This window comes from Lycium ferocissimum, chromosome 10 (genome assembly GCF_029784015.1).
Source record: "Lycium ferocissimum isolate CSIRO_LF1 chromosome 10, AGI_CSIRO_Lferr_CH_V1, whole genome shotgun sequence".
In the NCBI taxonomy this organism is placed as follows: Eukaryota; Viridiplantae; Streptophyta; class Magnoliopsida; order Solanales; family Solanaceae; genus Lycium; species Lycium ferocissimum.
This window is the reverse complement of record NC_081351.1, coordinates 64,740,513-64,755,723: the sequence shown is the minus strand read 5'-3', so window position 1 is coordinate 64,755,723 and position 15,211 is coordinate 64,740,513. Positions and strand designations below refer to the sequence as shown.

At 36.9% G+C, this 15,211-nt stretch overlaps 1 protein-coding gene across 2 annotated transcripts; it reads left to right on the top strand.

Moving 5' to 3' along the window:
- Positions 1 to 1,162: 1,162 nt before the first annotated feature.
- On the top strand, positions 1,163 to 14,877 carry LOC132034494 (importin beta-like SAD2 homolog). 2 transcript variants are annotated; one of them, XM_059424878.1, is made up of 21 exons: positions 1,163 to 1,600; positions 1,996 to 2,168; positions 2,256 to 2,426; positions 6,360 to 6,470; positions 6,574 to 6,651; positions 7,375 to 7,571; positions 7,665 to 7,725; positions 8,066 to 8,140; positions 8,336 to 8,413; positions 8,529 to 8,591; positions 8,672 to 8,755; positions 8,839 to 8,993; positions 9,374 to 9,413; positions 9,758 to 9,901; positions 9,994 to 10,113; positions 10,195 to 10,410; positions 10,911 to 11,075; positions 11,872 to 12,556; positions 12,923 to 13,113; positions 13,523 to 13,658; positions 14,295 to 14,877. In XM_059424878.1, the coding sequence occupies exons 1-21, from the start codon at positions 1,471 to 1,473 to the stop codon at positions 14,450 to 14,452; spliced, it is 3,231 nt and encodes a 1,076-aa protein (XP_059280861.1). In that variant the 5' UTR covers positions 1,163 to 1,470; the 3' UTR covers positions 14,453 to 14,877. The 2 variants fall into 2 exon arrangements, with proteins under 2 accessions (XP_059280861.1, XP_059280858.1); XM_059424875.1 differs by having other exon boundaries at positions 1,168 to 1,600; positions 10,899 to 11,075.
- The last annotated feature ends 334 nt before the right edge of the window (positions 14,878 to 15,211 follow it).

Below are 15,211 nucleotides of genomic sequence, written 5' to 3'. Positions count from 1 at the left end.
TTCCAAAATGAATCCTTCACTAAAAGTGAATCAAGTGACGCCTGATTGATCTCAAATTATGCAAGCGAGTCAAAAATAATATAACAAAACTTTTGAAATTGAAGACACACAAAAGAAAACATTGGTTCTTAAAACGACCAAGCAGGGTCGTTACATATACATCTAAACTTATCCTTTCGCAATCGTGCAAGAAGTGTGACTGGACTGATTTGTTAACCACCCTTCGCCCAATCACAAAGTCCCCACACATGGTCATGTTGACCAATCCTCTAAGCCTTTGCGCTTGCGACTTCCTCCCTCACGGCCACAAAGAAGGAAGCTAAAATCAACAAATTCTACAACATCAAAAGAAGTGTATTAGCATCGAAACTCACTCGGGCCCTTTAGGTCTCAACGCAGACCTTACCAACAAGTGTCAAATAATGTTATTGACTTATATCATGTCTCGAATCATGATTTAATACACAATTACTCAAAAAGAGGGGTTGGGTTGTTACAATATCTAAAGAAAATCAAGAATGAACGTCTTGTGGCTACTATTCAAAGTCTAGACTCCATGATAATTAAGAAGAAATTGAGAAAAATGATTTCTGTGATAGAAAAAATAATAATATGTGAAAGATAAGTAGGAGAAGAGAAAGAACAACAAAAGCAAAGAAAATGCATGAAACTTTTGAAAAATGTTGTCTCTTCCCAAGTTGGAGAAGAGGTTGTGATCCACTTTACACTCGTTAGAGTTATAGAACATCATATAAATTTCTAGTCTTTTTACGCCTTTGAATACAAGTCAAATTGGAATCACCTTTGATGGAAGCTTTTAAAGTGGGATTTGTGACACGAATCTGAATTAATTGGGTTTGAAGTGGGTACTGAATATCGATGGGAAACCACTAAACAGAATAAAGAGTCTTTTGAAGGTCAAATGTAAATGTTGGGTATACATGGTATGAAGGAAAACATTTTCTTAAAAAAATGATATTTTATTTATTTTTGGATGTTTTGTAAGTAAACGCAAAATATTATCCAGAAGCACCAATAAATAATTTAAGCAAATACAATGCGCGGGGTGCAGGGGGCTACGGACGGTAGTGTGTGTTAGAGGATTCAGAGGAGTGGAATGCCACTGTTTACTTACTTTTTTAGAAATTTGTTTTTGACCACTTAAAAAAATGAGAAACTTGGAATAACAAATTATCGATAATCTTTTAAATTAATCTATAAAGAAAGTTAGTACTCTCACTTATTACACACAGACAAGATTTGAAATTATGGGATTAATTAAAGTATATAAAGGGGGGAAAAACAAGAAAATGACGGCGCGAATGTCAATTTTCCCGCGCTTCCAATAATCGCTATTTTTGCCAACTATTTTGTTTCATTTTACAGCTCTTTTTGCCAACTTGTGTAGTGACTGTTTGTTAGCAACAGTCTTTGACTAGGGTTCTGCCGTTGCGCCACCACACATACGTTATGGAAATTGGTGAGCTACTCAACCAAACTCTTAGCCCCGAGGCTGCTGTCCGCAACGACGCTACAGATGCTCTGGATCGGCTCTCTACTCTCCCACAATTCCCCTTCACTCTCCTCTCTATCTCCATAGGTACTCTGCATTTCGGATATATATTCATTAACCCTGATTTCCAGTAATATTACTTCCGTCCCAATTTATGTGATATTTTTAGCTTTTTCAGAGTCCGTTTGACTAAACTTTGAAGCTAAATTTTGAATTAGATTAACTCAATATTTTAAGATCATATATTTAAAAACTACATGAAAAATAAGTTGCAACTTTCTCACATCAATTTGGTGAAAAAATGCATCTTAAAATGTTGTCAAAGTTGATGCAATTTGAATCTTGGGAAGCGAAAAGTGTCAGTAATAGATTTCATTTTGCCACTGTCACTAATTCAGTTTATTATTTTGAAGGAGTGTTTATCTGATTATGCTTTTGCTTTTTGCATACTGTTAAGTTAATTTGTGTGCTATACTTTATAGGAGGTGAGAATGGAGGTCAGAAAGTAGCTGCAGCCACATATCTCAAGAACTTCACTAGACGAAATGTTGATTCTACTCATACAAATTCAGGAATCACCAAAGAGTTTAGAGATGCATTCGTGCGCTCTTTGCTTCAAGCTGAACCAACGGTTCTTAAAATATTAGTTGAAGCTGTAAGTGCTTTGGGCATAGCTTTTTTTGTTCTATTGCGTGTAATTAATGAGGATGTTATAATTTTCTTTTCTTTTCTTTGTTTTCAGTTTCGCTCAATTGTTGCAGTTGAGTTTGTGAAGAAGGATGCCTGGCCTGAGCTTGTGCCTGAGCTGAGGTCCGTCATTCAGCGCAGCGATCTGATTGATAAGAATCCGAATTCTGAATGGAAAACCATCAATGCACTCACGATTCTTCACTCACTCATTAGACCCTTCCAGGTACTCCCTCCGTCCCAGTTTAAGTGTCTTAGTTTGACTGGGCACGGAGTTTAAGTAACAAAGGGAGACTTTTGAATTTTGTGGTCTTAAATTAAAGATGTGTGTAGTCCTTTTAAGTTTTGTGGTCTTAAACTTGCCATGTAGAATGTCGGAATTGAAAAACTTACTAAATATAGAAAGAGACAATCTTTTTGGGACATACCAAAAAGGAAAGTAAGACACTTAAATTGTGATGGAGGGAGTACTTTTTTTATTCTGTCAACCTTAAAGGAGAATTAACTCTCTAAACTGGCAACTCTTTTTTCCTGGAAATGATGTGCTCATAATTAGTCGTTTGCAAATCTTTTGCTGTTATCTCAAAGTATGATGAATTTGACTTTCATAACATGCATGGTTCCTAGTTTCTTTGTTTATCTATTCATCTCATAAAGCAAAGGGAAAATAGCTTTTTTAGTCCTTGTGTTATTGCATTATTCCTATTTTATTCTTGTGATATTAGGTTGAGCGCATTCGAACTTCAGTTAAACAATGCGTGTGATTTTAGTCTTTCAACTAACGGACATCAAATTAAATAACGGTCTGTTAAATTGCAGAGCGGCAAATCAGATCTTTCATGTTATTTTGAATGCATACACTTAAAAAGAAAAAAATAAAGAAAAAGAACCTTTCTTTGCGTTCTAATTCTCCAGTTTCTCTGATTCTGGTTGTCTACCCCAATGGACAGTTTCTATATCAATCATTTTCTTTCAAGAGCTTGCAATGCCACCCCACAGCTTGCTAGTAGTTTACAAATTAGTTTAAGCATTTGGCGGGTGATCTAGCAGGCTTTGCATTGAGCCATATGAAAATAGAGCTGTAACATGATCCTCCTTTAGTTGGAGGATCTTACACATGGCTGGGAGGAACAATTCACACTTATTAAGCAGTCAGTTTTACCAAAGATGGAATCTGATATCACAATCCTATCATGCTATCATGTGGAGAGATGAACTTCAAAAAGTCCTACTTCAAATTTGAAAGCTGGTGGATGGGAGTTGAGGGCTTTAAAGGAAAAGTGAAACTTTGGTGGGGTCCCTTCAATGTCAATGGGAGATCTGGTTTTGTTTTGGCTGAAAAGCTGAAAATGCTGGAAGAAAAATTTAAGGGGTGAAGCAAAGATAATAGGGGCAACTGGAAACAGAGGAAGGAAAACATTCTTAACCAATTGGCTAACTGGGAGACAGTTCAAGAATAAAGAGCTTTAACAGATGATGAGCTAATTCAGAAACCAAATCTAGCCTTGGAATTTGAGGAAGTAGCTAGAAATGAGGAGATAGCTTGGAAGCAAAGATCTAGGATTCAATGGCTGAGACAAGGAGACAAAAATACTAAATACTTTCACAGGATTGCTACAGCCCATAAAAGGGTTAATACAATTGATTATCTGAAGGTGGGGGATGAGGAGGTGACAGATCCTGAAGCAATTAAAGCAGCAATCCAGAATTTCTACAAGAATCTTTACAAGGAAACAGAAAGGTGGAGGCTAGAATTTGGGTTACATGAAGCAACAAGGATTTCAGAGGAAGATCAAGAGTGGTTACAAAGGCAGTTTGATGAGGCAGAGATATTGAAGTGCATTAAACTATGTGCCATGGGGAAGGCCCCTGGGCCTGATGGATTTCCTATGTCATTTTACTTAGCCTTCTGGGAGGTTCTGAAAGATGACTTACTGAAAACTATTCAATATTTTCATGACAGTCAGAAGTTTGAGAGAAGCTTCAATGCAACTTTCATAGCATTAATCCCCAAAAAGGCAGGTGCCTCAGAACTGAAAGACTTCATACCTGTAAGTCTCATAAGTGGCATTTACAAGATTGTGGCAAAACTATTGGCTGAAAGACTTAAGCTGGTAGTTAACAATCTAGTAAATAAGCATCAGATGGCATTTATAAAAGGGAGACAAATCATGGATGCTGCACTTATTGCTAGTGAATGTGTGGATTCAAGACTTTAAGGTGTTGAACCAGGGGTTATGTGTAAACTGGACATTGAAAAGGCTTATAAACATGTTAATTGGGAATATGTGTTGAACATCTTGAGACAGATGGGCTTTGGTGAGAAATGGTTGAAGTGGATTGATTTTTGCATTAAAACTGTCAGGTTCTCTGTTCTTGTGAATGGAGAACCTGTGATTTTTTGTGAACCTAAAGTTGAACAGATTGGCTACATTAGAGTGATTCCGACAATTTTTGAGGCCTGTTCAAGATTGAAGGTCAACTGGGGGAAAACTAGTCTGTTTCCAATTAAGGAGGTGCCAAACTTACAGACTCTTGCTCACATTTAAGGGTGTAAAGTGGAGAATTTGCCTACAACTTATCTTGGCATGCCTCTGGGCAGCAACCACAAAGCAGAAGGAATTTGGGATGGGATAGTGGAGAAAACAGAAAAGAAACTTGTTAGGTGGAAGGCTCAATACTTATCTTTGGGAGGAAGGGTTACCCTGATCAGTTCTGTTCTGGATTCTTTGCCTACTTATGTTATGTCTCTGTTTCCCTTACTAGCAAACATCCAGAAAAAATTAGAGACTCAGAAGGGAATTTTTGTGGCAAGGGAATAAAGAGGGCAAAGGTTACAAATTAGTGAAATGGCAGGTTGCAATGCAGGGGAAAGAAAGGGGTGGGCCGGGTATAAGAAACTTGAGGTCTCAAAATAACAGCTTATTGATGAAATGGCTATGGAGATACAACACTGAGGAAAATGCATTGTGGAAGGAGGTTACCAAATGCAAGTTTGGTGAACTCAATCACTGGTGTACAAATGTATGCAATGGTACTTATGGAGTTGGAGTTTGGAAGACTATAAGAGCACTTTGGCCAAAGCTGGAAAGAAACTTGAAGATGAAAGTAGGTGATGGGAAAAAACAAGGTTCTGGAAGGATGCTTGGAATGAGCAAATCCCACTTATGGATACTTATCCAGACTTGTTCATTTTATGCAATAACCCAGAGGTGACTATAAATGAAATATGGAGCGTACACGGATGGGACTTAACTTTCAGAAGATTTTTGAATGATTGGGAGATAGATCGGGTGGCTGATCTGTTGAGCAGGATTGGTAACTTCCAAGGTACCAGCACTGATGCAGATACTTGGCGATGGAGACACAATAGTGATGGACAATTCTCAGTAAACAGAGCTTACAGAAAGGAGGACATAGGGCACAATGAGGAGCACCAAAGATTTTGGATAAAAATTTGGAAGTGTCCAGTACCAACCAAGGTGAAATGTTTCACTTGGTTGGTGGCAAAGAGGGCTTTTTTGACTCATGAAGTGTTGAAGAAAAGAGGAAACATAATAGTCTGCAGATGTTTTCTATGCAATGAAACTGATGAAACCAACAACCACCTCTTTCTTCACTGCAAATTCACAGCAGAACTATGGTCCCTATTTTTCAACCTGACAGAGACAACATGGACTATGCCAGAGCACACTGCAGATCTACCAAGTTGTTGGATGAGAAGAGGAGGCAGCAAGAGTCAAAAGAAGCGGCGGAGGATGATCCCACATTGTATCTGGTGGACCATCTGGAAAGAAAGGAATGGGAGGTGTTTTAAAGATAGATCCAATTCCATTCAGAAAGTAAAATGGAATTGTATAGTATCTTTCTACTTTTGGTGTAAAGAAATAGGATTAGAGGATATAGATCATTTTGTAGACTTATTAAAATAAAAAATAAAAATAAAAAATACAGCATTCTATAATCTGGTTAAAATCAAATTATTTTGACAGAATAAAAAATAAAAATAAAAAAAAATACAGCATTCTATAATCTGGTTAAAATCAAATTATTTTGACAGAATAACTAACAAAACCAGATTCCTCATTTATTCCAAATCTGTTGTAAAAATCTCTCTGCTTAGGTTCTTGTAGTGATCTCATCTTATGTCTTGTGGCAGTACTTTTTGAATCCAAAACTTGCGAAGGAGCCAGTTCCACCGCAGCTAGAGCTTATTACAAGAGACATCATTGTGCCCTTACTTGCTGTATTTCACCTCTGCATCGAAAAGGTCCACATAACTTCCAACATTCCTCTTGCTCTATGTACTTCCATATCGGAACATATTACTTTAGAGTATTTTGGAAGTGCCGACTCATTGTTGCATGAAACAGGTATCAGATGCCCAACATACATCAGAAGTGCAGACAGAAACCATCCTTCTCATCATATGCAAGTGCATCTATTTTGCGGTGAGGATAAACTTACAATACGTGATGTTTGACCAACGAAAGGTCAACTATCGTTTGAGCTCTAGGTTCTGTTTTGTTTTTTCTCTTAAGAAGTTAGCAGACAGCATTGGAGATATCAGATCCGAAAGATCTCTGAGATATAGAAAATAATGAAAATGATAGAAGGAAATTGCTTCATACAGTTGTCAAGCATATTGAGTAGAGGAAGCTGGTTATACCTGTAAAAGTAATTCTGCTGAAAATGGGAACTAGGCACCAGTACACAAGTTAAAGTGATTTATTTTCAATGTTTTACATGTGATCTTGAAGCTTCAAAACTTAAGTGTATTTAGATATAGCTTAATGCAGGCAAGATCTTTTGCTTTCCGGAAAAGATGAATGATAAAGCGTGGATGTTCATCTATGCCAGGACAATAGATCTTGTTTCATTCAAAACATTGGTTCCTTGGTTTACCGAGGAACGGTCTCATTTCCTTTCTTTTGGAAAAAGAAACAACTGTTTACAACATATGCAATCAAAGTGATCTGGTGGTCAGATAAGATATCAATGCACTATTTTTCTTCTTTTCAATACTATTGAAATTACTAGGAGGAATTCTCTTACCAATATGTCCTTTTATGCGTCCAAGTAATATTTATCTGGGCACCTGTCTTCCTCCAGTAAGGTTTCTGTTGTGAACCTGCTTGATCAGTATTATAATCTTAAATCCATCAATATTATAGGTGAAATCTCACATGCCGTCTGCCTTGGCTCCTTTGCTTCCTTCTATTTGTCAAGATCTGATACGGATTCTGAATTCTTTAAGTTTTGATGGTGGCTTGCCCTGCAAAGATGGGTATTCGCTGCGGATGAAGACTGCAAAGAGAAGTCTGCTAATTTTCTGTGCTTTAGTCACCCGGCATCGGAAGTTTGCTGACAAGTATGCTGTCAAAAATGCATTGTATTTGCTCCAATAAGAAAAATTTAGAAATCCTGTTTTTTGTTCAAATTTCTTCTATTCTTACAATGGCAGACTGATGCCTGATATGGTGAAATGTGTTTCAGAAATTGTCAAGCATAGCACAATCATAAATGTAAGTTTTACGAGTATTACTTGATAGAGTTCTAAAAGGATGGACTTTCATGTCAGCTGTTTCATAATGTTGTTGCACTGGAATGGCTAGTAAATAGTTTTTTTTTTTTTTTGTTTAATTCAGCATTTTACTGTCAGATTCTCTGTTCTTTAACTACACTTAAGTTGTGGCGTATAAGCAGAATATGTGCTTAATCTTAATATTTTCTGTAAAGATTGTCTCATGAACTCTTATGTTGTTTCTTGTAAGTGCCGTTCCCACACGCTATTCTCATCTCACTCTTCCCGTGATCATTTTATTTTCTATTTTCTCTCTTCGTCTACTTATTCCTTCGGTGCAGAAACTGGATTCGCTGTCAGAAAGGATTGTTTCATTAGCCTTTGATGTTATTTCTCGTGTTTTAGAGACAGGCCCAGTAAGTTTGTTCAGTTGTCTTCATGGTCAAAAGTTTTATTTTCCTGCTTGTTCTTTCGCGTTCCTTGCTTCTTTCTCTTTTTAGACATTTATGCTAATTCCATGGTTTCGTCTCTCTCGAAAAGGACTTTAATGGTTAGTGCCTGCTACTGTTCGAGTCTCAAAGCTGAAGTATATTATTTATCATCTGAAACAGGGATGGCGACTGGTTTCACCCCACTTCTCTTCCTTGCTGAACGCTGCAATCTTCCCAGCTCTTGTGATGAATGAGAAGGTCAGCTATTCCAAGAATTTGCCTTCCAGACAAGCCAGTGTACATGAGTTTCTTTTCTTTGTTGTCGCATATTTTTCTGGAGTTCTGATTAAAGGCTTAAATGTCTGCAAAGTAGGACACAACAGAGTGGGAAGAAGATCCGGATGAGTACATAAGGAAAAATCTTCCCTCTGACCTTGTATGTTCAAATCTTTGATCGTCCTTGTAAGTTGTATACTCTCATTCTTAGGAAAGTATCTGATTTTTATGATCCTGCAGGAAGAAATTTCTGGATGGAGAGATGATTTGTTCACAGCAAGGAAAAGTGCTTTAAACTTGCTTGGTGTTATTTCATTATCAATGGTTAGTTTTCCGTGATATATATTCCTCCAGCTTCTTCTATTAAAGGGCACATAGTTATCTATTATTTACTCTTGGACCTCTAGGGACCTCCTGTCAAGACTTCTACAGCTTCATCAAAGCGTAAGAAAGGAGAAAAATATAAAAGAAAAGGTTCCAGCTCGATGGGGGAGTTGTTGGTGCTTCCATTCTTGTCAAAGTTTCCTGTTCCCACTGATAACAGAGAAAACACAGTAAATGAGTGAGTTAAACAAAACTATGATATCAACTCCTTTAACTTTGTAATTTATGGTCTTATATCACTGTACTTCAGTACCCATTTCACTGGAACCTATTCAGAAAGTTCTCCACCATTTAAAATTCAATAGGATTACGGTCGAGGCTATTTATTCGGTTAAAGTTCGGAGAATCATTATATTACTCTATAATTCTTTGAAGTTTGAACTCTAAGTTGGCATAAGACAAAGAGCGCTCATTCTAATGTCATGCCGTTAACTAAATTATCCTACTTTGTATTTTCATTTATCCGGACCTGTTTTTTTCTTTTTTCTAACCTTCCTTTATTATGCTTACATCCTGTATACGAGATTTACTATCATTTCCTTGTCTAAACTTTGACAGATATTATGGAGTCTTGATGGCCTATAGCAGCCTTTTAGATGTAAGGAGAGATTATACTAGTATTTCAAAATATATTCCCTCCGGATCAAAAAGAGTGTCCGCTTAGCCATTTGCACACCCTTAAGAAAATGCTAACTCCTAGACGAAAATAGGTAATTTGACTAAACTGCCCGTAATTAAATAGGTAATGGGATTTGTTCAACTACACTTAATAGGGGCAAATTTGAAAATATAAGGTTAATTCTTTCTTGATTTGATAAGTGGACACTCTTTTTGAGCAAAGAAAAAAAGGCTAAGTGGACACTCTTTTTGATCCGGATGGAGTACTTTTTTGTAATAAAAAAATTGTGCACTTCTATTAATCATCTGGCATTGTATTCTCAGTTTCTAACAGAGCAGAAGCCTGGATTTACTGAAACTCTAGTTAGGACTCGGGTGCTACCACTGTATGAAACACCAATTCCTCAACCATATTTAATTGCCTCTGCAAATTGGGTCCTAGGAGAGCTTGCTTCATGTCTTTCTGAAGTGAGATAATTGTTTTGATGATACTTTTTAAAATTATACTTTGCTATTAGGCATTTCGTGGAGTAAATTCCTTTTTTCTGTTTCCACAACAGGGTATGAGTGCTGATATTTATTCTTCATTAGTGAAAGCGTTAACAATGTCAGATATAGGGGGTGTTTCTTGTTATCCTGTGCGGGTGACAGCTGCTGCTGCCATTGCCCAACTCGTTGAAGTAAGTGGGTAAAATGGCTAACCTATTTTATGAACTTGAAGTATGATAGTCTAAATAATGCTTGAACTTTTTTAACTGCAGAATGAGTACATGCCACCTGAGTGGTTACCACTTCTTCAAGTGGTTTGTCATAGGATTAGTGATGAGGAAGAAGATAGCTCCATTTACTTTCAGCTTCTAAGTACAATAATCGAGGCTGGGAATGAAAAAATTTCACCTCATATTCCAGATATTGTTTGTCTGTTGGTTAGAGAAATCTCAAAGAACTTACCTTTAGATCTGGAGCCATGGCCTCAGGTACTTTTTCTTGTGTGTCTGATGTACTTGTTTTTATTCTTTTGCAAATCTTTTGATGATTCTAATTATCATTTTGGTAATTGGCATGAAAATCAAACATATCTTGTGCACATTTACGGAGCTATGTGGTTCACTATTCATCGTTTAATAGTTTAAATGGAAGTTATGTAGGTTGGATTGCTCCCTCTTTAGCTCAATGAAACTTCATCTTTCCTAGTCCTGTTAATATCAAATCACATGGTCAGGGATTCAAAAGTCATTACTGTGATAGGAATAAGACTAAACTGTATGATTCCTTCTTGTAACTGACGTACCTTGAGACAAAATCTTAAATCCCCTTTCTTATGTTGACCAGTTAATGAATGCATTGTCATGTTCTAGATTCAACCTTGCTCTTCACCCAATTCTGAAGTTTAGAAAAATGAACTCATCCACACATATAATTGAGCGCATATTGAGATCTGAAATTACTGACTTGCGTCTGATAGATGGTGGAACAGTGCTTTGCAACACTAGCAGTCATGGCTCAGTGCTGGGAAGACTCGGCATCTGAAGAAAATGCGCAGGATGGTTCTAGTCAATTGTGGGTTTCTGGTCAGGCCACCATGATGAGAGCATTTTCAGATCTCCTACAGCATGCCTGGCTAAGATCTGCTCAACCGATGGTTAGTCTTGAACCATGTATCAAGATTAATAATAAAGTGAATGGCTAGATTACGACACAAGCATGTATACATATATGTTCCATCATTTACTTTTTTGTCAATGTAATGTTCTCATACTTCAGTAAAATAAATATCCCTGTAACATCATGGTGGAGGCCTGTTCAAGCTCATTTGTCTATATTGAAAATGCAATCACCTTAGTGTGGATGCAGCTTGACTCTAGTGTTTATACTGCAATAGATGTTTGTTTGGTATTCTGAATTCCATACCAAGTTTAATTAGATTAAGTCTTTTAGCTTCTCATGCATAACCCAAAGTTGTTCATATATTGATTTAAGCTCGGGTTGGAGCTGTATTTGGCAGAATCTCACGTACGGTTCTCCGAGAAGGGAGTGGCACCTACTGGATCTTCGCACCTCCCACAAAAAGAAATTCAGATATTTGACATCTTTCTCTTTGAATAAGATGTCCATTCTGGCAACTATTTCAGTAGATATCTTACAACTAAAGTCTCTTTTTTCGGATCCAGTTCCTCCACCAACGAGAACCCCAGTTAGATTCAACTTGTACTTAACTGGTCACTGTCAGCATTCCTATTCATCGTGACTTTATTGGGCACTGCAGTGTATTAGTTATCCTATATATAATATCTACTCTAAAGATTAAGAGGATAGAGGTCTCCCTTCTGTAGATTCGACTTGGGATAGCGGAGTGATAAGAAGAATTTAATTTTCTTTTGCTTTTTATGTGCTCAAATCTCTTGTTACCTTCTCATATTATTTTTTCCAATTATCAGGAACATGAAGTTGCCTTCTCAGTGCCTGCTGCATCATGTGTTGATGACTGCTCCACATTGCTTGGTTTCATTGTGCAAGGAATTACCGAAACTGACGAACTTTTGAAGCTAAAAGTCTCAGAGCTGATGCTGGTCTGGTCATATCTCATAGCTGATTGGCATGCATGGGAGGAGATGGAGGATTTATCAATTTTTAACTGTATCAAGAAGGCTGTTAGCCTAGACAGGAAGTTTGCTGTGAAGAATTTTATTGTAGGAAAATTGCCGTTGCCTCCTGCTCCACCTGTTCCCCAGAAATCCATCCTTGAAGGAATTGGTGCATTCATTACAGAAGCTTTTTCACAATATCCATCTGCAGTATGGAGGGCATCCTCTTGTGTCCACATTCTGTTACATAATCCCAGTTACTTACCTGAAGGAGAAGGTGTCAAGCAATCTTTGGTGATTTCCTTGTGTCAGGCAGCATTTTCTCGTTTTAGAGAGCTTAGAAACAAGCCTGTCCCGCTATGGAAACCTTTGTTGCTTGCAATATCATCATGTTATTTATGTTTCCCGGATATTGTAGAGAAGATTATAGAGGGCATTGAACATGAAAGCTTTACAGTCTTTCTATCCGCTTTGGCAGTTATCTCAACAAGCAAATTTGAGCATAGTTTGTCATCAGAGTCTGAGATCAAGTTGGTAGGTTAGTATTCTTTTTCTTTTTCCCCAACTACTTAAGATTTTTAGCGCAATTAGGGACTTCCCTACTTGACTTTCTCACATGGGGCAACAAATAATTTGGTGATGCCATGGCTTTACATTAGCCATTATTGTTCGTTCTGAAATGCTACTGTTATTATCTAGATCTATTTATCTGTCCACAACTACAATGCATGTTATTAGATTGCAACGTTACACTAATTTTTATTATACCTCGTGGTTAACTATTGCTTTTTTGCCTTTTAAGTATTCAATTTTTCTGCTCTTATTGAGTGTAAAGAACTTTCTCCTAAGAATCTCATCAGCACTGTCTCTGTATGTCTGTTTTTTTCTATTTTAATTTTACCAGTGATGGCACTGGCACAATCTCTTGACAAGCTGATAGGACGGCTAAATGAACGGAGTTCATTGCTACATGATTGCGTTGCTTCACTGATGGAAGCATTTTTGAAGTTAAAAGAACTGGAAGAAGAAGAGGAAGATGAAGAAAGTGAAGATCAGGCTTCTGGTGACGAGGAAACTGAAGATGATGATGACGAGGTTAGCTCACCAAATTAATTCTGTCTTGTTTAATTATCTTTAGCTACCACCCCTCCAAACACACCACACACACACACACAAAAACAGTCATAGCGTTTATATATCACAGGATATTGTCAATGACGTCTGCCATATTGTTGTCTTTTTGCATCATTATCCATGATTTCTGTTTGTTTGCTCCATCACACATGCATGAAAAGCATGTAGTGGAAGTAAGAAGTAGTGGACATATGCTATACATTCATTATATATTCCTTTTTCCTGACAAGTAAAATGGAGATGCGGAGCGCGAACCCCGTATCTCTCGCATGCAAAGCAACTATACATTCATCATGTAAAAATACATTTCAATAATACATTTGCAATAGGTAACTATAGGTGATTGTTATTGTTCTTATTTCAATGCTAGGACTCTGAAGATGACGAACTTGAAGAAACTGAAGAAGAGTTCTTGGAGAGGTGTGCCAAGACAGCAGTAGAAATGGAAAATGGAACCATTGTGGAAGAAGGAGACGTGGAAGATCAAGAGCTAGAAATTGAACTGGGTAAGCCTGCCAATACTCTCATTTTTAAAAATACCACAAGGATGCAGACAATTGATGTGCAGGGTGAATAAGATTACTTATTTGAACTGTTTATAGAAGTAAACAAAATTAATCTCTTCTAGCTGTTTTATAGAAGAAATTGATCATTTTTATTAAAATCATCAACATTAATTTGCTTATTTTGTAATCATAATGATTTTTATCTTGGTTCACGAGATGATCTGCTTGTCAAAGTTGAAGGGTTCCCTTGGGGGTTATGCCCTAAAGGAAAAAAAAAAATCTGCTTGTCGAAGTTTGGAATTTTAAAATGCCTAGCTGTAGCAAACAGACTTGAGATCATGTTAACAATAACCTGTGGGTTGTCACATTTAAATATGTTGACTTGAAGTCTTTTCTCTCAAGTTTCAATCAATGAAGTATGCCTCAATCTCAGGTTGGAGTTGGCCATATGCATCCTTTATATCCATTCAGCTCAGATATCACAATTAAATTAGGATAAAGACGTCCTAGTTGACTTTACTTAAATATTTGCATCTTCTATTACTGCCTTTTATGTGTCTAATATCTTCTGTATTCATGTTCATTTTCTAAGATTTGTATTGCTTTTTTCCCCTTATATTTGTTCGATTACTTCAGGTTGTTTGGAAGATGTGGATCTTGAAAGCACTGTGCTTTTGGTAATTGAAAGATATCACCAAGTGCTTTTACAGCTACAGTTGCCACCAGAACTGATTTCAAGTTTCTTGGAGGCCTTTCCTGAATGTAAATTATACTTCCAACAACCTCAGCCATAGGATGTGATACGATGCTCTCGACATTCTTATTTTTATAAAACTCGAGAATCTGGTTGTCCAGTGTGCTGTTGGTAGCTGATTATTTGTTTAATTCTTGTAATATTTGCCCTGCCGTTGTGCTGTTGGAAGTCCTGTGTTATCTTTGTACAAGGTAGAATCCATCTTAGTATTGTCCTTTTCATCAGACGTCTTTGTTATGAGATTGCTGCAGATGGTCGAAAAGATTGAATAGGCCAACGGTGGAGAAGTGAAATTGTTGAAAGTTCAGTATCTCCTGAACATGTATCCATTTGTTCGAGTTAGTAGATTTTTCCTAATTAGAGCTAGTGTTCTTTTCATACTACTTCAAAGACAATTTTTCCCCCTTGAAACAATTTCTACGGAAAATATTGTAAGAGAAATATCTTGTTTGATTGAGAACCTTATTCTTGTGCAAAAGAACTCATATTACTTTATTATTATTACTACACATAAGGACAACTAAAGGGCTTTTGTAATCCTCACAAAAGTTCCCATTAAAATTTTAAACTTTTTAATTAATTATTTTCAGGTCTTAATTATATTTTTTAAAGTCAAATTTACCTTTTGTTCTTAAGGTCTACTTTTCAAAAGTTATCAATTCATTTTCCTTGTTTTTTGGTGTTTTATTTTGTGTCCAATATCCGCATTTGAGTCTGATTAATCCAGATAATTCGCATTGCGTAGCGCTCATTGGGGGGAAGCGTTCCCTCCAAAGATTTTTTCAGTGTTCCCTCCAAA